Source organism: Cavia porcellus, unplaced genomic scaffold (assembly GCF_034190915.1).
Source record: "Cavia porcellus strain 051 isolate PalLab524CR breed Dunkin Hartley unplaced genomic scaffold, mCavPor4.1 scaffold_25, whole genome shotgun sequence".
Taxonomy (NCBI): Eukaryota; Metazoa; Chordata; class Mammalia; order Rodentia; family Caviidae; genus Cavia; species Cavia porcellus.
In genome coordinates, this window is record NW_026947508.1 from 9,997,993 (window position 1) to 10,021,574 (window position 23,582).

General features: G+C 44.6%; 1 protein-coding gene across 7 annotated transcripts in view; it reads left to right on the top strand.

Moving 5' to 3' along the window:
• Window positions 1-23,582, top strand: part of Prdm2 (PR/SET domain 2) — a 109,688-nt gene that overhangs the window by 62,048 nt on the left and 24,058 nt on the right. For 2 of the 7 annotated variants that reach the window (XM_063235543.1, XM_063235542.1), the window contains 4 exons: window positions 6,594-6,704; window positions 11,620-16,009; window positions 16,468-16,617; window positions 19,198-20,751. The exons of 1 other annotated variant lie outside the window; for it this stretch is intronic. In XM_063235543.1, coding sequence (XP_063091613.1) covers window positions 6,594-6,704; window positions 11,620-16,009; window positions 16,468-16,617; window positions 19,198-19,210 — 4,664 coding nt within the window. In that variant the 3' untranslated portion in view covers window positions 19,211-20,751. Of the gene's footprint in view, window positions 1-2,885; window positions 2,943-3,023; window positions 4,245-6,593; window positions 6,705-11,619; window positions 16,010-16,467; window positions 16,618-19,197; window positions 20,752-23,582 lie in introns of those variants that run through there. 4 more of the 7 variants (XM_063235544.1, XM_063235545.1, XM_063235541.1 and 1 more) reach the window with 4 other exon arrangements.

Here is a 23,582-nt window from a genome sequence, read left to right on the forward strand (position 1 = left end):
CTTAAAACCAGAGGCCTTACTTTTGTAATTTGCCTCCAGGATTAGACAGCTCTTGGTGAATTTAACTGCAGAAAATGATTTGTACTTATGCCAAAGGAGCTTAGAAGAAATTTTTTACTGTCAGGTAAATTTCAAAGTTACTTTAAGTGAAAAAGAAATGTGTAGAAAATGTGAAGCCTGTTATAAACACCAATTGTCACAGCGCCTTGGAGTTACAAGCCAAGGAGGACAGCCTGGGTGTCTTGTCTTCCCACTGATTTTCCCTTTGCCACTTTTAACAGGCACTTCTGACCCCATTACCAGTTCTCAGGTGTGACACTAGTGGCTCTTATGGAAGCCCCCTAGTCACAGTGTTTGAGGCACTCATCTCAGTCAGTCCTGCTATTTCCTGCTTTTCATCATTGATTTTAGCAACTTGTAAGGTGCCTGCTGTAAAGCCTACATCACGGATATTAAAATGGACGTGTTGCCTTGTGGACAAACCTGGCCCTGTATATCCATGTCCACCTTTTCTACTGTTTGCCGTGTGACTCACTGCAGAATGTCAGACCACCACCAAATGTGTACAGCTGAATTCCAACTCCCCTGTCTACTCTTTTTCTTGTACTTAACATCATCCGGCCATTCTTTGAAATGAAGACTTTCCAACAACTCTCCTTCCTCACTAACATCTATTAGGGGTTGTAGCCTTTTAAAAAACTCATAAAGAAGTCTACCATGTGCGTGTGTCTTTTGCCAATTAGACCTTTTCATCTTGCTTTTGAAATTTAAACTTGTCTTTGACTCACATGTCCTGAGGGCTGGTACCAGTCCATGGATGGCCTACCATCAAGAAAAAGCATCTTCTGTTTTGAAAAAGTGGAAAGATACATGATGGACTTGTATACTTTAGTGAGTTTCTCACAATTGTGTCAGATGCATGTGACGTCCTTGCATCTCTTTTTAATAAAGATTTACATCCTAGAAAGTATACTAAGAGACTCAGGGGAACCCAGGATAGCATGTCAAGTTGGATGGGAATTGAAGTCTGTTTTGCTGCTGATTTGGTTAGAGATTTGAGGCAGTTTATGTATGAAATGAAGCCAAGAGCTTGTGAGATTTGGGGGGCCAAGCAGGATGATCAGGGCCCCCTGCTCCACTGTCTTTGGTTATTCTCTCAGACCGTTTATTTTTGTAGTTCTGGGGATTGATCATAGTGCCCTATGCATGCTGGGCAAACTAACTGTCCAGCCTGCTCTCCCATTGTTTACTATAGCCACTTCATCTCACCAGCCTGTGTCTGCCTGTTCCTCTGAGCTCCAGTGTCCTCTCTTTGCTGTGTACATTGGTTGAAGTCTTTGCTCAACCTAGTGTGAAAGCCCTTTGCCAGCCTTCAGGTTTCTTGTGGGAAATGTAGGAAAGACGGGTCATCACACTGTCACCTGTGAAGAGGGAACTACACAGAGGATCATGAAGAAACACAGGCTTTGCAGTTAGGAGGTCAGTGGAAACCCCAGGAAGCAGCGTTGTACTGGAGTGGGGAGGATGAGCCTTCAGTTGCAGGAAGGGCTGGCTGAGTGGTGGGGACCAGAGAAAGCGGACACAGCCCTGCCTTCCGGGAGTTGTGAGCCTGTTCAGGGTTCCCCCTGACCTTTGACCTTTCATGGCATAATTGTGGACTCAAACAGGTGGGCCACTGGTTTGGAATCAACTGTGTTTAAGAAGATGAGCCCCCCAAGTGAAGATCAGGGAACCCTGCCTCCTGTGCTTGGTATTTCATTCTGATTCTATATTTTGTAGTTGGATAGCTCCTCAGTCAGGAGGCAGCACCTGTAGAGTTCTATATAGTTCTAAGCTGAATTCTCTTAAATTACTGAATGCGCAGGCCTTCATCCTTATTATGAATGTTTAATGTAACTTGAGCAAACCTTTTCAGAATTTTGCATTCCCTTTGGTGCCTGAACATTTTTAAGCAAACCATTATATTCTTCAGAATTTCCTGGTGTTTGTCTAGTTTATTAGAATGGTAGAACATAGTCCAGACCTAGGTTAAATTATTCATGTGCTGCTTTAGGCAGTTTTCAGTTTGCAGCTTGCACCCCAGATACCAGCAGTGTAATGCTGGCTGTTGTCTTAAGAAAGTAGTCATTGTGGCTGCTCAGTGTCTCTTTTGTAGCCATTTTACTGGAAAGTCTTGATTCATTAATATTATTTAGTGATGAGTCATTCTTGGTTCAGATCAGGGTCTATACTATTAACCAATAATTTGTTTCTGCCATAAAACAAATTAATATGGAAAATATGGTATTCCAATTTGATTGTTACTCCTTTATTATAAATACAAAGGGCATCTGTATGTAATTTATTTAATTGTGTAATTGGGATAATGGATGTAAAGCATAAAGAATCAGGCATGCTTTTTAAGCCATTATTGGTCTTAAGAAATAACTGCAGGAAAAAGCACTTTTAGAATTATCCTTGAGTGTTAATTCTAGCTCCAGAGTTAATGTAGTATTGTAACCTGGGGCACATAACTCGTATCTTTGGACTGTGGATGTCTCCTGTAAAAGGAGAGGCCTCCATTGGGACTTCGGGTCTTCTGGCAGAATTAAGCAGCGTAGCTGTCAAGTTAAAACTGCAGGTGTGGTGCAGGCCCAAGAACAGGTGTGCTGCATTGGCCCTCGCCGGCAACTGACTGCAGTCGGAAGTTAACTTGTTTTGTATGTGAGAACCTTGGTGCAGTAGGTAACTGCTGTTTTCCTTCTGTTTACCTGCTTGTCTTCATCTTTGTGTGTGTATTTCTTTGCCTTTTATTTACAAAGCTTTGTGCTGTCCTTCATGCTTTTCTTTGTGGTCATTTCCATTTCACTTTCCTTGTGTTTCATTCCTGTATCTTTCTTGTCTAGACCAAGTGGAGCAGCCAGCTGGCAGTAGCGCCATGTAGGACCCACAGGAGCTCACTGGTAAGTGCGCTCGTGTACTTGCCAGGCGCCTAGCAGTGCCTCTTGCCTCACAGGCACGGCTGGGCAGGCCCCTTTCCTTTGTGAAAGCCCCGATAGGTTTGGGTTTTTTTCTTTTAATTCAATGGCATAGAGGGTAGAAATCAAACACAGGAAAGAACTGCTGATTCAAGAACATGTTGCAGGGTCCCCCACCTGTCCTTGAGACCCCAGGCACCTGTGTGGGCAGGACCCCTGGGTCTCACTGCCAGTTCTGTCACAGGCTGGTGATTTATGCCTCTGTGGCCCCAGCCTTCAGTTTCTCCCACACCAGCAAGTAGGACAGGTGATTTTGATAAGCCTTTCATCTCTGGTCTCAGGCCCTAATGGAAAATCCTTGAAGATGGTTCTGATTAAGATCAAGGAAGCCGTTTGATGTGTCACGTAATTTCAGTTCCATGAATGAAGGATCATTGAGTCATGCTAGAGATTGAGTCATACTAGAGATAAATCTAATTGTTCATTCCTTCATTTTTATTAGTGTTATCCAAATAGTTATTGTCATTTTTAGTAAACACAAAGTTTGCCAAGTCCCATATATCTTTAGTGACTCAGAAGCACCGTACATTGGTATAGCGTGGTAGCTCTTAACCTGGAAGGTTCCTGTCCTGGGAACTTAACGCTTGTCCCAGTTGGAGGGCAGAGTGTTCATGACCTCTGGTAGGTAGAACCCATAGGTGCTCCAAAAACATCCTCCAGTACCTCGACAGACTAACACAACTGAGAATTTTACCTGACTCCAGTGCCCTCGTAGGTGGTTGGAACTTTGGGGTGTCCCATAGCCATCTGCAGCAGCATTTGCTGGTTCTCTGAGTTGGATCAGGTACAGGAGCTGTTCCTACTATAGGTGTCCTCTCTTTGCAGTGGATTATGTTTCCATGGTCATCGCTTTCAAGGTGGATACCTTAGGCGCACAAAAGGAATTTTACACTGATAAGGTTTGGGGAGTCCAAATGTAGGCATTTGACATTCTTTATGCAGAGGGTACAAATAGAACTTTACCATTTAGAAAGTTTTGTGATTGCATTTTGCATACATTGTAATGAATGGTAGAGTTAAACTTATGCTTTGTTTTATTATGATAGAAGTCTAGAAATTTTGTTATTCACGTGCAAACTAGTGTGCTTTGTGTGTTTCTTAGGCCTGCTAACTGGCTTTGTGCAGCACTTGGAGTGAGGACTGTGAGGTGTGTGCAGAGAGCACAGCTTTGGGCTGCACCTCTCCATTTTACTTTATGTACAGACATCATGTGAAGTAGAAAACACCGTAAGCAAAGAGCACATTCCTTCTTTCTCTTCACCTCCCTCCCCTGGTGGTGCTGGAGAAGGAATCCAGGCCCTTCCCACCGAACGGTATCTCTGTCTAGCCCTTTTCATTTTGAGACAAAAAGTTTGACTGAGTGATCCAGGCTGAGTTCAAAATTGTGATTCTCCTCCTCCTTCAGTCTCCCCAAAGTATTGGGACTGGTGCAACATCACGTAAGTCTATTTAGACTCAGTTGGCTGAGTCTTAACTTTTTTTTGTTTGATACTGGACGGACTCATGACCTTGGCCAGGTAGATGCTGTGTGGCTGAGCTTCATCCCCTGGAGCTTGAGTCTGACCTTTGAATGGAGCGTCTGAGAATGTGCCAGGGTCCCCCACATGATAATGAAAGCAGCTGTGGGTTTCCTCAAATTCCACTTTCAGTACCAGCGTTAGGTCTTATACGTATAGGCAGCTGATCATTTTATTTGCGTGTTTGTGGGGCATGTGTTTTGTCTGCTACCTGTAATCTGGTGCCAACTGAGCTCACACACAGGGAGGGCGTATGTCTTACCCGGGACAAAAGGAGGGAACTCAGATTTCCTTAAACACAACTGACTCCTCAAGAGGCTTTGTTGTCATCACCTGTAGGATAATGGTGTCAACTTGACTAGGAAAGAAAGAATCCCAAGTGTTTACCTTTGCGGAGGTGTCTGTGTGCCTCTTACAGAGGGGATTAGTTTACAGTTCTGTGCCTGGAGACATGTATTTGCCTTTGCATGTAGACCCTGGATTTCGTACCAGGATGTGGTTCTTGTGAAGTGTATGCTTGTGCCCCAAGCTCCATCTTAGCGGCATATGGAAATAAATGCATAGGCATGTTATCAGCAAGTTGAGTGAACTGTTGCACAGTTTGGTTGCAAAAAGTACATATATTTATGTATGTATATATATATGTGTATGTGTGTGTGTGTGTGTATATATATATATATATATATATATATAAAACATATGTAATCTGTTTTCTTACTGGCTGAAGAATTAAGTCTTTAACGCTGTTTTGGAATTCGCTTTTTATGACTAACAAAGCTAAATGACTGATTATTAAGTATCTTACAATTTGCTTTTTTTCTTTCTTGTTATTTTAAATTTTTATCAATGCCAGCTGGCATTTTTTTAGGCTTGGCACTTTCTTTGTATTGTAGTTTATTTCTCTACTTTCAACCATGTTTTCAGTGATGCTCTGTGTCTCACTTCTCTTTCATCTAGTGTCTGTATCTTACCTGATTATAGGCCTTGATGGTGATTCTTGATTATGGAGAATGTAATTTTCTCTATACTCCAGAAGTTGAGTAGTTTTCTCATTTGTGATTTTAGAGATGCGCATGGCAAGGGACTTGTTCCACAAGGGGCAGGGCAGCCCAGGGGCTTTGGGGGGCTTCCTGTCTGGGGGAGAAAAGTGCCCTGAAGAGACATGGGGTGGAGAGGCAGTGGGCGCCTGTCTGTGTCCCAATACTGGACAACCTCAGGGCTAGGAAAAGGAAATTTGAAAATTAAAAACTGGAAAAGGTGGGCTCCCAGTTCTGGGCTGGTCCTGGGAGACTGAGCTCCGAACCTGCTTGGCACTTCTTTTGAGTCGTGTGTCTTGTTGAGTACCGTTAGGACTTCAGTTCCTTGCTCAGCTTCCCAGAGAGATGTTGCATTTTAATATTACCTTCTGAATTATGGGGTCACTTGGAATGCAGTTAGTAATTCCTGAATTTCGTCTTCTGAATTGTTAATGAAATATTGAACTATGCAGGACTCAAGAGTCGCATCCTCGGCCTTCTGAAGGCCCTGATGACAGTGAATTATTCATGACTTCTCTGCATCTGATATTTGAGCCATTGTGTACGTGGATCCCTTGTAATTCAGCAGAATCTCTACTTTTTGTTGTTTTGCTTTGACAGGTAGAAATAATCATGTCTTAACTAGAATGACCCTAAGTTATACTACATAGGTATTATTTTTCTCTAATCTGCTTTCAGTAATTGCCAGCCGTGTTACTTGTGCAGTATTGATACTCAGTGTTATTACTAATCTTTGAGTTTAATAGCGATAACTTTTTGAGACTATATTGTCTGTTAAGTTGATAGCTATTACAGCTACGAAGGAAACTAATGCCCGAGATTCTGAAAGATGTAAGATTCAAAGATTTTTTTTTTCTGGCAGAGCTTAAAAAGATCTGTATTCATCATTCCTTTCTTTAGGAATCCAAAGTGATAATTGCCTAGGAATATCCAGTTTGCTATGATGGGGCTAATAATTGTCTCCTTCAAGAATTCAGAATGATAATGAATGAATGAATGAGTAAATAAATGTTGTGTTGCAGGGAAGAAAAAATCCCAGGAAAATAAAAACAAAGGAAACAAACCCCAAGATATACAGCCGAAGACAAGTGAGCCAAATTTCACCCCTGCAAATATGAGAGATTCTGCAGACGGTAAGCATGTGGCTTTGGACTTGTCTGATTTGGGTATGTGTTGCCATCTCCTTTGTGTCTCCTTCTCTCGCCTCTCTGAGAATCATCTAAGAACTGCAAAGCAGGGCGGGGTGTTAAACAACAAAAAAGCTGCCTAACTTTCAATGTTGAATTGAGCCTTCCACATCCTACCTTCCCTTTATTAAATGATTAAAGAGGCTCCTTGTTGAGAAATGAGGTTGTTCTCTTGTTACAATAAATAGCATTTATAAAGAAAATAAAGTTCAAAGCCATCCAAACAAATCTGGTGGTAAAGGCCAGACTGGCAGGGACATGAGGAGGCTTCTAGGACACTAGCAGTGGCCCATTATTGATCTGTGTGGTGGTTATATAGGGTCATTTACTTTGTAAAAATTTCATCTTGCTATATGCTTCATGATTTATCCACTTGAACATGTGTATGTTTTACACTGTAGTAAAACATTGACTTAAAAACATCAAACACCTTTGATTTTATGTGACAGAATAAAAAGTGTGGGGGTTTTTTGCTAGAATTTGAATTCTAAATTTATCTTTTTGTGTTGCCTGCCACAAGATTTTCTTATATTCTCTCTGAGGATTAATATTCTAGGCCTTTGCTGATGTAAGCATTTGTAGAAAGACAGCTACAGGTTCATCAGAGACAGCTTGCCCTGGGCTCCCTGTGGCCAAGCCCATACTGGGGCTGTTCATGTAGAAATGAGGGAGTTGTGTCTTCATTTGTTAGAGGCAGATGTATGCCAAGACCAGAGCTTGCTCAAGTGTGGTTCATAGAAATGTAAACAGACAAATTTAAGAATGCAGGCTGTGACTCTGTCAAACATTTGTGGAAGGGGGAAAAATCAACAAAACATTTTAGGTGCCTTTTATAGCCATTTTATTAGCACTGTTTGTGATGATGACATCCATAAAGAATGTTAGTTTTCTTTGCCCTTTTATGAAGCAAGAACAATGGAGTTCATTGGGACTAGGTACAAATGACTCCTGGGTGGCCTGAGAAGTCTGTGATTTAAGACAAAAGGAGTTGATTGGAGGGAGCAGAGATCATCTCTGCATTTTGGTCTCTAAGTCTTCCTTTGTGCTTTATGTCAGTGAGTAATAAGTAGCTACTTTGTTGTGGGGGAGAAAATAGATAAGATGTATATCCTTGGGAGGATAAGTTCAATTTCCCAACTCCAAACCTGAAGAATTACTAAAGGACTTGATTACTTTGGGTGGCAAAAAAGAAAAATCCTCCTTTTCAATAATTCAAGACAGTTCCTTTTTCCTGCTATACCACAGATTGCTGTGAACAAAGAGGCTTGCTCCTGACACCTGTTGGGCTCTGCTGTCTGCAGTGAGGTGTCCTGTATGGTTCTGGATGTGGTTGTTGGCCTCCTTGAGTGTTCTGCCTTATCCTCAGCAACTGGACTCTAAAGAGTGCCAGCAGTTCAGGCTCTGCTGGTGTTCCCTACACCCACCCTTTCCTGTTTAGAAGGCCTCTCCAAGTGGATAAACTGTGATGTCGTCCTTCCTAACTGATGGAGTTGTATGCTCTCAGGTTCATAGTAACTTTGACCAGTTTTAAATATGAGATAGTTCAAGTCACAGGAAAGACTTTATTCCCTGCATGTCACATATTGTGATAGGAAATGTTCAGAAAGAAGTTTGTGAGCATTAGAGCTACATTTTCTGTTGCCTTATTTTCACTTTGCTTTTGACTTGGGTCTTTGTTAAAAATGTATTTGAAAAGAGAGCCCTGGTTTGAAATGGATTACCACCATTGAGGGACTGATTCCTGATCCTGTGGAAAGCTCACGGGATTTATGAAATCTGTCTAGGGGAGAAGGCTGGTTTCCATTTAGAAGCAGGAGCCTCGTTGTTGCTAATAATGTATCAGATAGGGAAAAGTAGGGCCACTGTTTCAGTGCAGGAGCAGCAGCACCAGGTGATTGAGCTTTGTAGTCACCTTACATGCATTGAGCTTTCAGCACGAGGGGCTCTTCAGAGTCCCTTCTCTGTCTTCTTACGCCAGGGATGTCCCCATGTCTCTTCACAGCCTTTTGTATCTTGACAGATGGGCGACTCTTTGCTGCCTCTCCTGCTGCTTTCTGTTCCCATTTTTTAGCTCATTTTGCCCATCCTAACACCACGATATACCCAGCAATGTCCTTCTCCCAACCCCTTAACCTACCCTACAGCTAAATCTCTCAAATGGACTCTCTGTCATCTTCCCAAACACCTTAACCCCGATGTCTGTTGTACCCAGACACGTCCACACTCATCACAGTGTCCTGCACATTTGATTCTTCCCGCAAGCTTCTCTCGTGTTCCTGATTTCTTTGTGCTTCATGTTCAGCTTGCTACGTATTCCCTCATTAGTTCAGCCAAATTAGATGCACCTCCATTGTGTTTCCATACCCCACATACTTTAGAAAATACTTGCCTGCAGGTTTCATTGGAATTTTATCTTACAGTATGCTTATAATTTACCCACATGTAGATACAGATGTAGATGTAGATATAGTAGACACAGATCTGTTAGAAATGTCGAGGATGGATCTCAGTAATCTTGTTTACCTGGCACTGCATGCCCTGTGTGCTCTGTACATACCTGTCAGGTGATAGGGGAAATAGCTCCATTTCCTTCTTGTTTCCACAGTTCCTTCCAAGTGCTAGCCCATTGTGTCTTCCTTCACAGAGAGCCCTGAAAGAGTTGCTCCCCTTTTCTCTTTGCTCCTCCTTTTATGAATTCCACTGGGTATTCGTCTTTACCATTGCACTGTAGCTGTTGTCACAGTCACCAGACCTGCTTGTAAGTGGAGTGTTCGGTCCTTAGTTTTCATCTTTCCCAGCCCATGCTGGACTCGGTTGGCCAGCGTCTCCTTGAAACAGGTTCCTTGGCCAGCGGGCTGCACTCTTGCTCTCCACGTGCCTCGCTGGCCTTTGCCTGCCTTCTCAGTACTGGACCCTTCTCAGTACTGGTACACACTGCTGTCTTCACTCTACCTTTTCCTCCCCAAGGACTTGGACATTGCTAGGCTTAGCCTCTCCGCTGAACTCTAGATCCATAAGAAACTGTGTGCATAAAATCTTTACTTGAATATCATATTGTGTACATTAAATTTCAGCACATCCAAAGTAACTCTTAATTTTCTTCCCAACATTCACATACACAACCAAGCCTACTTCTCGTACAGGCTTATGGTTTAGTAAACAGGATTCTGGCTCTTCGTAGTGCTTCTCTATCAGCACAGCCAGTCCACAAGCAGTTATTTGGCTTTATTTCCAAAATATGTATCCAGAATCAGACCACTTCCTATCAGCTCCCCCAGCCCCACCACCTCCGTGTCACCATCCCGCCCTTCTGGAGCATGCAGTGAGTTTCTCTTGTCTTGCTTGTCCACCTAGAGTTTTCCATCATCCTGATGGCAACTGTGATTCCCTTAGATACAAATCAAATCATGTCGTTTCTCTTTTCGAACCTTGTGGTAGCCGCCATTGCTCAGAAAAGGCCGATGGTCTGTAGTGACTGATGTTAGCAGGGTTCCCTGGCTGCCTCTCTGGTCTCGTCTTTGCTTCTTTCCTTGTCTTCCCAGTCCTCCCCCAGTCTTACCCACTTGCTTGAATGTATCTAGCAAGTCTTGACTCTGAGCTTATAAATTTGCTACCCAGAGGACTTCTCTCCCTTAGATATTTTGCACGGCTTATCATTGTTTTTTTTAGGTCTCTACCTAACTTGCACCTTACTACTAAATCCTTTCCCGGCCCCCTTTTTCCTATCATACCAGGCTGAGTTGGACATTTCCTTCTGAATTAATAGTTTGATTTAGACTAAAAAGAAGTGATGTCTTCGTAGTTTCTTAGACCTGAAAAACTTCTGATTATTCTAGAAAGTGTTTTAGTTTTCTCTGTACCTAGTTTAGTCCCAAAGGAGAGTGATCACTCATTCAAAACACACTATGAAGAATTTAACTTGGTGATACATTTAGCAATTTCTTTGTTTCAGTCTGAAATCATGAGATGTAGAAATTCACAGGTAGTCTCCTGAAATTAGGTATCAGTAATTCCAGCATAATTATAAAGACTGTAACTCTCCCAAGATAACTGTGAGCACTGCAGCTTTTTCTATAATCTTTTTTTTTAATAACTTCATATTTGTTCTGTAGGTTGATAGATTTCATTTTGGCAGATTTATATATGCACATAACAATTTAATCATTTTCAGCCCTGTGTCCTGCCCTCTCTGGTAGTTTAACATTTTTTAAGGGGGATGGTTTCAATGTGTGTGATATATTTTGATCAGATTTATACCCAAGCCCTACAATTTCTTCTTTCCTTTTTTCCCTCTCTCCCCCACTTCTTCTTCCCTCTTCTTTCTTTTTTCTTTTCTTCTCTTCTCTCTCTCCTTCCTTCCCTCCTTCCTTCCTGCCTCTCTCCCTCTTTCTTCCTTCCTCTTGTCTGTCCTGTCCTATCTTGTCTTGTCTATCTTGTCTGTCTTGTCTTTCCTGGGAGACAGGATCTCACTGTGGAGCCCAGGCTGGCCTTGAACTCATGGCAATCTTGCCTCAGCCTCACACGTGCTGGGATTACAGATGTGCACCATCATGGCTGGCCTACAGTTTCTTAAAGCTCCAAATATATATGTCTAAACACAGAGACAAATCTAAGTATAGTGTGGGAGTCCTTGTCTGTTGTGTGTCCGGAGGTACAAAGCAGGTACTCTCTAAGTATTTGTTGAATGCATGAATGAATGAATGAAATGGATTCATAACCAGTTTAATTTATAAATGCCCTGTGTAAAGTGGAATTTATTTACTGTTAGCTATACTTATCACATAATAGGCAGACTCAGGAATTGATTAAAGAGCAGCTGGTTTTGCGCTCACCTCTGTGTTTTTCTTCTTGTTTTTTCTAGGTCCTAAAGAAGAGGAAGAGAGACCTTTGGCTGAAGCGCCTGAACAGCCAGCTGTCCCGCAGGACGTGGTCAGCCAGGATGTGCTTCCAGAACTGCTGATCCCTGCCCCTGCCTGCGAGTCCCAGCCAGAGCCAGAAGGGAAACAAGAAGCCACAGACTGTGAGGCCAATGACCTGGAGGAAGAGGAGGAGGAGGAGGAGGAGGAGGAGGAAGATGATGATGATGATGAGTTGGAAGATGAAGGGGAGGAAGAAGCCGACATGCCAAATGAAAATTCTGTGAAAGAGCCAGAAATACACTGTGATGAGAAGCCAGAGGATTTATTTGAAGAAACAAAAAGCATTTTAAATGAAACTCCTGAAGATGCTTCTGAGGTAACTCCAGTCATCAGAATCCCTGAAACTAAAGAGGAGGTCAATGGTGATGTATTTGAAACGTTTATGTTTCCGTGTCAGCATTGCGAAAGGAAGTTTACCACCAAACAAGGGCTGGAACGCCACATGCATATCCACATGTCCACAGTCAATCATGCTTTCAAGTGCAAGTACTGCGGGAAAGCCTTTGGCACACAGATTAACCGGAGGCGGCATGAGCGTCGCCACGAAGCAGGGCTGAAGCGAAACCCAGGTGCCACAGTGCAGCCGTCGGAGGACCTGGCTGACGGCAGAGCTTCTGGAGAAAATGTTGCCCCTAAAGATGAATTGAGTCCTCCTCATCTTGGGCAAGATTGCCTGATCCCAAACTCAGAGAAAGTTTCTCAAGAAACCACACATGCTTCTGTTGTGGAAGAGAATGGGGAAGTGAAGGAGCTTCATCCATGCAAATACTGTAAGAAGGTGTTCGGCACTCACACTAACATGAGACGGCATCAGCGCAGAGTCCACGAGCGTCACCTGATTCCCAAAGGCGTCCGGCGGAAAGGTGGCCTCCTGGATGAGCCGCAGCCCCCTGCAGAGCAGGCCCAGCCCACCCCCAATGTCTATGTACCAAGCACAGAGCCAGAGGAGGAAGGGGAAGCAGATGACATCTACATCATGGACATTTCCAGCAATATCTCGGAAAACTTAAATTACTACATCGATGGTAAAATTCAAACCAACAACAACACTAGTAACTGTGATGTGATCGAGATGGAGTCTAATTCAGCAGACTTGTATGGCATCAATTGTCTGCTCGCTCCAGTTACAGTGGAAATTACTCAAAATATAAAGACCACACTGGTCCCTGTAACAGATGACCTTCCTAAGGAGCCTTCCAGCAGCACAAACTGTGAGTCCAAGAAACGGAGGACTGCAAGTCCACCTGTGCTCCCCAAAATTAAAACAGAAACGGATTCTGACCCCACTGCACCCTCTTGTTCCTTAAGCCTGCCTCTTAGCATATCAACCACAGAGGCCGTGTCTTTCCACAAAGAGAAGAGCGTTTATTTATCATCAAAGCTCAAGCAGCTTCTTCAAACCCAGGACAAGCTGGCTCCTCCTGCAGGGATTTCAGCATCTGAGGTCCCTAAGTTAGGCCGTATGTGTGTGTCCGCTCCTGCATCCATGTTAGCTGTGACCTCAAGCAGGTTTAAGAGGCGGACCAGCTCTCCCCCCAGTTCTCCGCAGCACAGTCCCGCCCTCCGAGACTTCGGGAAGCCCAGCGAAGGGAAAGCAGGGTGGTCAGACACAGTGCTCGCTCCCAAGAAACCCAAGCTAGAAAGTCGCAGCGACTCACCTGCCTGGAGTTTGTCTGGGAGAGAGGAGCGAGAAACTGGGAGCCCTCCTTGCTTTGATGAATACAAAATATCGAAAGACTGGGCAGCTAGTTCTACTTTTAGCAATGTGTGCAACCAGCAACCACTGGATTTATCCAGTGGAGTCAAACAGAAGACTGAGGGGACAGGCAAGACTCCGGTCCAGTGGGAATCTGTGTTAGATCTCAGTGTGCATAAAAAGCCTTGTGACTCTGAAGGCAAGGAATTCAAAGAAAATCATTCAGCCCAGCCAACAAGTGCTGTAAAGAAAAAGAAACCAACCACCTGCATGCTACAAAAGGTTCTTCTCAATGAATATAATGGCATCGACTTACCTGTAGAAAGTACTCCTGATGTGGCCAGGAGCCCAAGCCCGTGTAAATCCCCAGAAGCCCAGCCAGATCCTGACCTCAGTTCCGACTCTCGCTTCTCCGCCCCTGCTGCTGAGTCCCCTGATGAAGTGTGCCCTCCGTCACCCACCCTACAGACGCCTTCCCAGTCATCCAGTCAGCTGCCTCCTCTCCTGGTCCCCACAGATCCCCCTTCCCCTCTGGCATGTCCTCCTGTGCTGACTGTCGCCACTCCGCCCCCGCCCCTCCTTCCAACTCTCCCTCTTCCTGCTCCATCTTCCAGTGCGTCTCCTCAGCGGTGTCCCTCTCCGCTCTCCAACGTGGCCGCCCAGTCTCCACTTCCAATTCTTTCCCCAACTGTGTCGCCCTCTCCCTCTCCCGCTCCTCCCGAGGAGCCGCTCTTGTCGGCCGCTTCACCTGGGCCTCCCACACTTTCTTCTTCCTCTTCCTCCTCCTCCTCTTCATTCTCTTCCTCATCCTCATCTTCATCCCCTTCACCACCCCCTCTCTCAGCGGTGTCATCTGTGGTGTCCTCTGGTGATAATCTGGAGGCTTCTCTCCCTGCAATAACCTTTAAACAGGAAGAACTAGAGAATGAAAGCCTAAAGGCCAGGGAGGAGCCCCAGTCCACAGTCGGGCAGGACATTGTTCAGGAAACATTCAGCAAAAATTTCGTCTGCAATGTTTGTGAATCACCTTTTCTTTCCATTAAAGACCTAACCAAACATTTATCTGTTCATGCTGAGGAATGGCCGTTTAAATGTGAATTCTGTGTGCAGCTTTTTAAGGATAAATCAGATTTGTCAGAACATCGTTTCTTGCTTCATGGAGTTGGAAATATCTTTGTGTGTTCCGTTTGTAAAAAAGAATTTGCTTTCTTATGCAATTTGCAGCAACACCAGCGAGATCTGCACCCGGACGAGGTATGTACGCACCACGAGTTCGAAAGCGGGACACTGAGGCCCCAGAACTTTACAGACCCCAGCAAGGCCCAGATGGAGCATATGCAGGGCTTGCCAGCAGATCCTTTGGAAACGTCCAAAGAAGAGGAAGAACTAAATGATTCCTCAGAAGAGCTTTACACCACCATAAAAATCATGGCTTCTGGAATAAAGACGAAAGATCCAGATGTCCGATTGGGTCTCAATCAGCATTACCCAAGCTTTAAACCACCTCCATTTCAGTATCACCACCGCAACCCCATGGGTATTGGTGTGACGGCCACAAATTTCACTACCCACAATATTCCACAGACTTTCACCACTGCCATTCGCTGCACGAAATGTGGAAAAGGAGTTGACAACATGCCGGAGTTGCACAAGCACATCCTGGCCTGTGCTTCTGCGAGCGACAAGAAGAGGTATACCCCTAAGAAAAATCCAGTGCCGCTGAAACAGACTGTGCAACCCAAAAACGGAGTGGTGGTTTTAGATAGCTCGGGGAAAAATGCCTTCAGGCGGATGGGACAGCCCAAAAGACTGAACTTCAGTGTTGAGCTCAGCAAAATGTCCCCAAATAAGCTCAAATTAAATGCATTGAAGAAAAAAAATCAGCTGGTCCAGAAAGCGATCCTTCAAAAGAACAAATCTGCAAAGCAGAAGGCTGATTTGAAAAATGCCTCAGAGTCATCGTCTCACATCTGCCCTTACTGTAACAGAGAGTTCACTTACATCGGGAGCCTGAATAAACACGCTGCTTTTAGTTGCCCCAAAAAGCCCCTTTCCCCTTCCCGGAAAAAAGTTTCACACTCAGCCAAGAAAGGTGGACACTCATCATCTGCAAATAGTGACAAAAACAGTAACAACCACCGCAGGCGGACGGCTGACGCGGAGATTAAGATGCAGAGCACGCAGGCGCCTCTGGGCAAGACCAGGGCTCGCAGCTCAGGCCCTGCCCCGGCCCCGCTGCCCTCCTCATCCTTCAGGTCCAAGCAGAATGTCAAATTCGTAGCTTCAGTCAAGACCAAAAAACCGAGCTCCTCCTCTCTGCGAAACTCTAGCCCGATACGCATGGCCAAAATAACTCACGCGGAGGGGAAGAAGCCCAAAGCCGTGGCCAAGAATCATTCTGCTCAGCTGTCCAGCAAAACTTCGCGGAACCTGCATGTGAGGGTACAGAAAAGCAAAGCTGTCTTACAGAGCAAGTCCACTCTGGCAAGCAAGAAAAGAACAGACCGGTTCAGTGTAAAATCTAGAGAACGGAGTGGGGGCCCCATCACCCGAAGCTTTCAGCTGGCAGCTGCTGCGGACTCGAGTGAGAGCAGGAGAGAGGACAGCAGTGCCAAGCAGGAGCTGAAGGACTTCAGGTAAGCTCAGAGGCTGGGCGGGGTGCGGAGGAAACTGTAGGCTTGCCCTCGGGGGTTTTCGTTTTGTTTTGTTTTGTTTTCGTGTAAAATTTTGACCTAAGCATTTAAAAGAAATAATAACTTTTGGGTAAGCTGTAAGGAAAGGATACACTGGTTTGGCAGCCACAGACAAAGTTCTTTGAAACTTCCTTCATGTCTTGGGTAATATCTCAGGGTCCTTCGTTTTATTCCTTATCATAGATGACTTCTTGGGTTAAGATGGCTCATGGGTACATTAGCAAACCACCTTGTTCAACGTTTTGGTGACTTAAATGTATCTATTAGTAACAGGGACTGCTTTTATTTTCATGTTTTCTTTCATTGCCAGTGTTTGAATTTTAAAGATTTGCCACCTTGGTCAAAACAAAATATCTTATTTCTTAAAACTGCCTTGTGTTCCTCCCCTCCTCTGCTTCCAGCCCTAGAGAAATCAACAAGCCAGGTTCCAAAGGGGAAGAAGAGCAGGAGAGGGTGCTCGGAACTACAGGGAGGCAGGACCTCGAGGTCCTCTCGGGCACGTGTGGTACCCAGGGCAGCTCAGCCGCGTTTGTCAGTGCCTCTTTGCCCCGGTAATGATGCAAAGATTCATCTTAGATTTGAGGTGGCCTTTCTGAGTCGCTTAGCCTGACTTAATGTGCATTCTTGGGATTCCTGCCGTTTCCTAATAATGCCTGCAGGTCAGTCTTGTGAGTGGGTTCATCATCAGACCACATTTCTGCAAATACTGCTAAATCTTGTCTTTTCAGAGTATGCAGCCTGACCTGGTTCTGGACTTTGATGGTGATGATTTTCAGTGCCTTAAATTTCTTTGGTATTTAAGCAACCAGAATTAGGGATAGCTATGGAGCAACCACAATTTAGAGAGGTCATTGAGGACACAGATGTGCCATTGTAACTTTATCATTAATGAGGTGTAGATTAAATCGTGGCTAAAGAAAGATGCAGAGCCGGGTGTGGTGGTGCACATCTGTAATCCCAGCACTAGGAGGTGACGCAGGAGGATCACTTGAGAGCTCAAGGCCAGCCTAGATTGTATCGTGAGACCCTGTCTCAAAAAATGGAGGCTAAAAAGAGATGTGAAGAAGAGTATTGGCCAAGGCTGATTTGAATGGTAACCATTCAAATTATATGGATCATATTTTTTAAAATCTACTCTTCTTGAATATATTAAGTAACTCAGTTGCTATAGAGATGATCAGCTTGTCTTGGACCCTGGCACATGCTTTGGTAGCCTCCTGGGGGTTAGCCCTGGCAAGAAGCCTGCCTATCTCAGCAACTCACCTGTGTCCCTGCACGTGCTCTGCCTGTGTCTGCAGGTGTCACACCGCCAACACCTCGTGGAGCTGTGTCCTTTACAAGTTGTTGTGTCTTAACCAGAATATGCCACCATTTTCAGATTGTACAAAAAGTGCTTTAGAATATTCTGTCTAATCTTTTCTGTCTGACACTATCTAAAAGAATCACTTATTTTGTACTCAGCAGTATTTATACAACTTAAGAATAAAGTTCATATGAAAAAAAATTTAGGTACTGTTAAGCAGAGCTAAGTAACTATGCATTTAAGAAATGTGTTCACTTAAACTCTTCCCCAGTACTTTCAAGAGCCCTTAAACCTACCAACTGCTGAAGTGCCTAAATAAGAGTGTCTCGGCCCGGGATTTAGCTCAATGGCATAAGCTCCTGCCTGGCAAGCACGAGGTTGTGAGTTTAGTCCCTGGTACAAAAAAAAGTGTGTCTCTCTTCTTTCCTTCAGTTAATTTTAATTATTTTGCTTTGTTTGATAATTTTAAAAGGGTGACGTTCCTGGCATGACTTTTATCCTAAAGGGGGAAGCACAGGAGGGTCCCGACTGTTAGGTGGTAGCAGCAGGCATCCCTGGTAGCGCCGCCTCCCTCTTGGGAGTTGCTGGAAAGGTGCTGTGGACACATACATGGCAGTTCAGGGATATTATTCAGGACATGGCCGTGTGTCAATTCCCCATTTCCCCCTGAAGTGTTTTTGAGAATTAAACAAAAACAGGACCTCGTATTTTGACACAAGAGTCGGTGTTTGATCAGGGTTCGTGTTTGTCTCAGTACAAAGCTGGGATTCCTAAGCTCAGAACAGGTTCATGTGTAAGACAGTTGTCCTTAACAAAGTCTTTCCAGGGCCATTGCAGAGGGGCCTCTTCTTCAGTGCGTGTTTGTTGTACTTCGTTGAGAAGGAGTCCCTTTACTTGCAGTTGGCTTCCCTTCCGTGTATTTCTGCTTGGAAATTGGTTGGGCGATTATTTCATGACCCCAGGTACCTGTGGTGCACATTGAACTGACTCCACCCCTCGTTTCCGGTAGCTTGGCTTCGCTTTCCAGCTGCACATGGAGGGTGTGTCACAAGCTGACGGCGTGTCTTTTTCCAGCTTCTTCCTTCACAGCAGTGCTGATGAGCTGGTCCCCAGCACTCAGATGTTCATGTTTGAAATCCAGCTTAGAATTTCAAAAGTTCTGCCTGTAGTGGGTTTCCTGCTTAGCATCGAGAGCCTAGCAGTTTGTCAGTTGGTCACTCTTAGAGCATCAGCTGTTGTGTCAGTTAAGGTGTGAAGAAGCTGTGAGTCCCATGAAGCCCCTTTCTTAGGACAAAGCAGCGAAGGAAAGCAGGTGTGCCACTGAGCTCAGCTTCTCATCTGCGTGCCACAGTCTTCCCTGAGTTAGTGGTCACAGCGCTCCAGAGGTTCCTCAGTGGTGCTGAAGGTACATGGTGTGGAGGTTCATTTCCACACCCCCATAGTTTGCAGGATGTCTTCACATTCTTAGTGTTCTTCGTAGAGCAGCGTTTTCTTTTTATAAATACTGAGCTCCTGTTGCAGCCAATCTAGAAAACTTGGAGAAGCGGAATGAAATGCCAGACCAGGTTGTCCCATTTTCCGTGAGCTGAGAAAGAATCCCTGGCCCCCATCATCTCTGCTGCACCACTCTGAAAGGGCCTGCTGTCAGTTCTCCCAGAGCCTGTGCCTGTGGGATAGGCTACCCGAGTCCCTAAATAGCTTCAGTCATTTGTGTGTCGCTGTCTTTGTAACATTTGTCTTACAGTCTCCTCACCTTTTTCTTTAACATGGTCAATTCATGCAAGGTTATGTTATGTTGTCATTTATCTTCAGTTTTCTTATTTTCTAGGAACTTCCTGTAGAAAAGTCCCCAAAACAAAACAAACTTTAATTGACTAAAAGATATTGCATGCTCAACTTAGAATAAGCACTACGGCAAAGGATACGAGATCTACCAAGCTTGCAAGACCAGTGGAAGCTGACTCAAAAGTTGTAACATACAGCTGATTGCCTCCAGGCTTCTTGCTGCCCTGGTTAGAGTCAGGCATCCGCTCCTTCGCTGGCGCCCACACACGTGCTGGGCTCCTGGGTGATTGACATCCAAAGAAAAGGGCTCTGTCAGTCCGGCTAGATGAACTGGCTCCTCGTCACGGGACCGGGAACTCAGATCTGAGTGTGGCCCTTGTCTTTGGCACATAGCAGAGAAGGGAATGATTTGATCTTCACCTTGCAAAGCAAGTTCTCTGTTTTGTCAGTTTATGGTAGATTGCAGGGAGACAAATTCAAATGCACTCATTTAAAACCATTTGGTCATACACCAGCTCTTGATGCCTTTCTTTTAAATGAACTCTATAGACAGAGGCCTTTGGCTGTCTCTGACACCCCACCCTCCCCACCCCCCCTTTTCTTAAATCACAAGCAGATTGCCAGCATAATGGAGAGGAAACCAGACTGGATATGGACTCTGTGTATGCCTCTTCTAGTGTCATGTTTATGTATCCTAATGGATATTATCCTCTCAGATTATTATCTGGCACTAATTTATAATTATTATATATTATGAGACTATGTAGCAGTATATCAACTCACAGGATGCATCCCAGGCCTGTATAGATGTATGCCTACATGTAAGTATAAATGAATTTACTTACAGGTTTTACACTTCAGTCTCTGATAGAGATTAAAACAAATTTGGCCGCTTCCTATGTCTGTGAAAATCATTTCTCCATGCATTTTATGCCTCCCTCCAAATTAATGACTGAGTTGGTGGAAAATGGCTAGGTTTTTTTCATGCTGTTTTTTTGTTCTCAACTTAAACAGTAATCTACCTCTTAAAATCTGTAGTTTAATACTTGTTTGGTGAATTTGTGCCACTTTAACCCTTTCACTATCATTCCCATTTTGTTACATTTCTGTTATGGGGACTTTATGTTGAAATACTGTATAAAGCATTTGTAGCAGTTTAAAAATAAAATATTTAAAATTATTTAAATTGTTTTGGACGCTTCAATTGTATTATATGTGATTTACGTTTTACTTTTTTGTTTGCATTGTTAATCTGGAGAGTGTTCCTGTATTGAAGTTTGCTGTTAGTTATTTTATTGCTTCTTGTTGGAGAGTGCTATAAAAGACTATTCTAATGAAAACATTAAAATTTGCAATTTGATGTACAAAAGGGGTTGTTTGTTAATTGTAACCAACTGAGCCTTGAGTGAGAGAGAGGAGTTGCTGATAGACGCGATGGTGTTTGCTGCTGGTCCCCTCCTAGCATCAGGTGCACCACTGGCTGGTCAGATGTGTAAAAGGCTTCCTTCCCAACCTGTTACTGCAAACACAACAATTAGGGGAGACTCGAATGATGCATCTTACCTAACTGTAACCAATAAAAACTTTCTGAACACTTGTGGAAGGACTACATTTTGTGTACACTTGGGAACAGGAGTGGGAGGAAGAAAGTGGTGGAGGGCAGTTGTGTGATGCAGCGTGTCCTGCGGTCGGCCCACAGGCCTCCCTCAGCAGCCTCTGCTTGACATTGCTTGGACATCTGCTAACGGTAGTCTCTGTGCCTGTCTAGGGTGGCACGTAACTGGATAGTGGTGCCAAGAATACCTTGTGAACTGAAGTTTGCTAAGAGCGAAATAAAGGATTTCATACTTTGGGTCTCGGCTTCCTCTGTGCTTGTTCACAGTTTTAATTGGTAGGTTAACTTATATTTTTATGGATCTAAGCACAAATCAAAGAAGTTGTAACATTTGTGTTAAAGATTCTTCAAAGTGCTAGTGTTTTTAAAGATGAAAAGTGGCCAAAAGGACGCAGTCTCCTGTGGCCCAGCGCCTTACAGTTCTTGTTCCAGCAGCCACTGTTCTTCCTCTTGGCAAGGTGGGGCAGACCAGCTGTCTGCCTTGCACACGTGTTCCCATTTCTGGCCTGCAGGGAGCCTGTGTTAGAGAAGCCCGAGGAGCAGGACGGAGTTGATGGGAGTTGGGAAACGGCTTCAGTGCTGCTACTTTTAAATACTGCTAAAATGAGTACTGAACAGGACAGGCAGCAGTGCCCGTGGCGGGGGCAGATGTGAGATAGGAAGCACTTGTCCAGAAACAGACCCGTGTTTCTACCCCGGCCCAGCTGCTTGCTGTTCACCTGTTCCCTGTGCCTTCAGAGCATGCAGGCACTGACAAGGGCCCTGTGCCCCTCTGCTCTGTTGAGTTAGCCTTGGGTGAGCGCTTTTGCATTCTGGATCTACTGCAAAAGCAAGTCCGCCCAAGTTCCAGGTGGAGCGTGGGCAGAGCCCTGCTCTTCGCTCAAAGGCCTAAAACACAGCTGGTTGCTGAATGGAGGAGTCTTCAAGAAGTCGCTTAACATTTATCTCATCAGGAAGAAGTGGCTCCATTTTGGGTGCTTCTGCTTTTTTTATAGGGTTGTACTTTTCAAAAATAAAGTAGTTAATACCTCAAACCTTCTGTCTCTTACTCCTACGGTCTCAAAGCATCTCACTCTTCCCCATCCTAAATCCCTGTCTAGGCTGACTGTTTCAGCTTGGGTGCTGCAAATACTTTCTGGTCTGACAAGATAATTGATAGAGTCAACTTAGCTTATTGGGAATTTAGTATATACTGCACTGCGTTCTGGATACTTAGGATACATCAGTAGACAAAACTCTGCATCCCTGTGGGCTTCTGTTTTCCTAGTGACCCTTTCCCTTTGAGTTTACTGTTGAAGCCACCTTACTTTGTTATAATTCCCCAAGGCTACGTGGAGATACTTCTAGCTTCATGTTGGGAGAGCTGCCATTTGGATGACTGCAGACTATCAATACTCAAAGTAAAATTACAGTTTGTTTCATACATACTGTGGGTTTTAATTGGATACCAAAGTGTCTTTGGGTCTACTGAGTGGTAGCCATAAAAAGATGCATAAAAGGGAATTTGCATTGAAAATGGGTTAGTGCACAAATAGATACTGCAAGGACAAGGTCATTAAGGAAAGTGGTCTGTTGGTCTCTGCTCATTTTCCCAGGCCTAGCAGCCCCTGATACTTCCTCCCCATTAGCACTGACCTGTGGGTGCTGCTTTGGAATCTGGTCTGTCGGGGAATATTTTACTGAAGCACTCTGGAGAGTGGGTTTGAGAGACTTGAAAACAGTGGGAGCCACAGGCCCTGACTTGCAGCCCATTGCTTTTGCACTCACTTGGAGCACTTGTAACTGGCCTGTCCGGGTCCTGCAGCCAGTGGTTCATAGTAGGGGAGGGGTGCCACTACATAGGCTGCACTTTGAGCCTTGCAGCACCACTGATAATCCTTATAATCAGTCTGCAGAGTAGGCACAGTTCTTACTCTTGTTAGCCAAGGGCTGTGGGGCTGTTCTGGAGCCACTCAAGAGTCCTGGGCTTAGAACTGCCCTGATGGCAGGGAGAGGACAGGCTCAAGTGGAGAGGGGACAGTGCCCTGTCGTATGGTCTGCCTTGTGTTCATTCCAAGGCTGGGTCTCATTGGATTCCTCCTCGCCAGTGCTTTGACCTTCCTGCCACAGGGCTTGCCTTGCAAGCAAGGACCATAAATACACTGTGCTATGGGATAAAAATAATAGACATGACATGCAGATAGGTGGGAAAGATGATGTCCATGTTACCATTAAAATCCCAAATGTAAAACACCCAGTATTAAACAAAATTTGTTTTTAAACAAAATGGGAGATCTGTGAGTGGGAGTGAAGGAAATGTACATCGTTTCCTGACTTGAGGTGGTGTCGCAGACCCACCACCTCAATTCACTTCTACCCACTACCCACTCTTGTGCCATTAACTCTCCCAGGGTCGCTGGAAAGGATCTGATGAGCTTTAGAACTTGAGTCTTGTCTGTTGCGCCATGAGGGTGGTGACTTTTTTGCAGACGGAGCAGACGGCACAAGACTCGAGCACATTTAGGGTTTGAGCAGGACCTGTTGCAAGGCTGACTGATGTGTAGTTTTACTCCTAACTGGTCCATGCCTCTGCCCCTGTCACAGACCAGGCAGTTCAGGTTTGTTTGATTATCCCTGCTCTTCCACAGAAGCCATGTTCATTATCATCAGGCTCTTCGGTTTTGAAAATGATTCTGAAGCAGGCCCCATCCAGAGTCCTCAGACACCACCGCAGAACCTTGGCCTGCTGGTTGATCTCAGCTTACCTCCCTACCACATCAAGTAGTGTGTTAAGTGCAAAACAAAGTCTGCTGGTGGTAAATTATTTTCCAGTA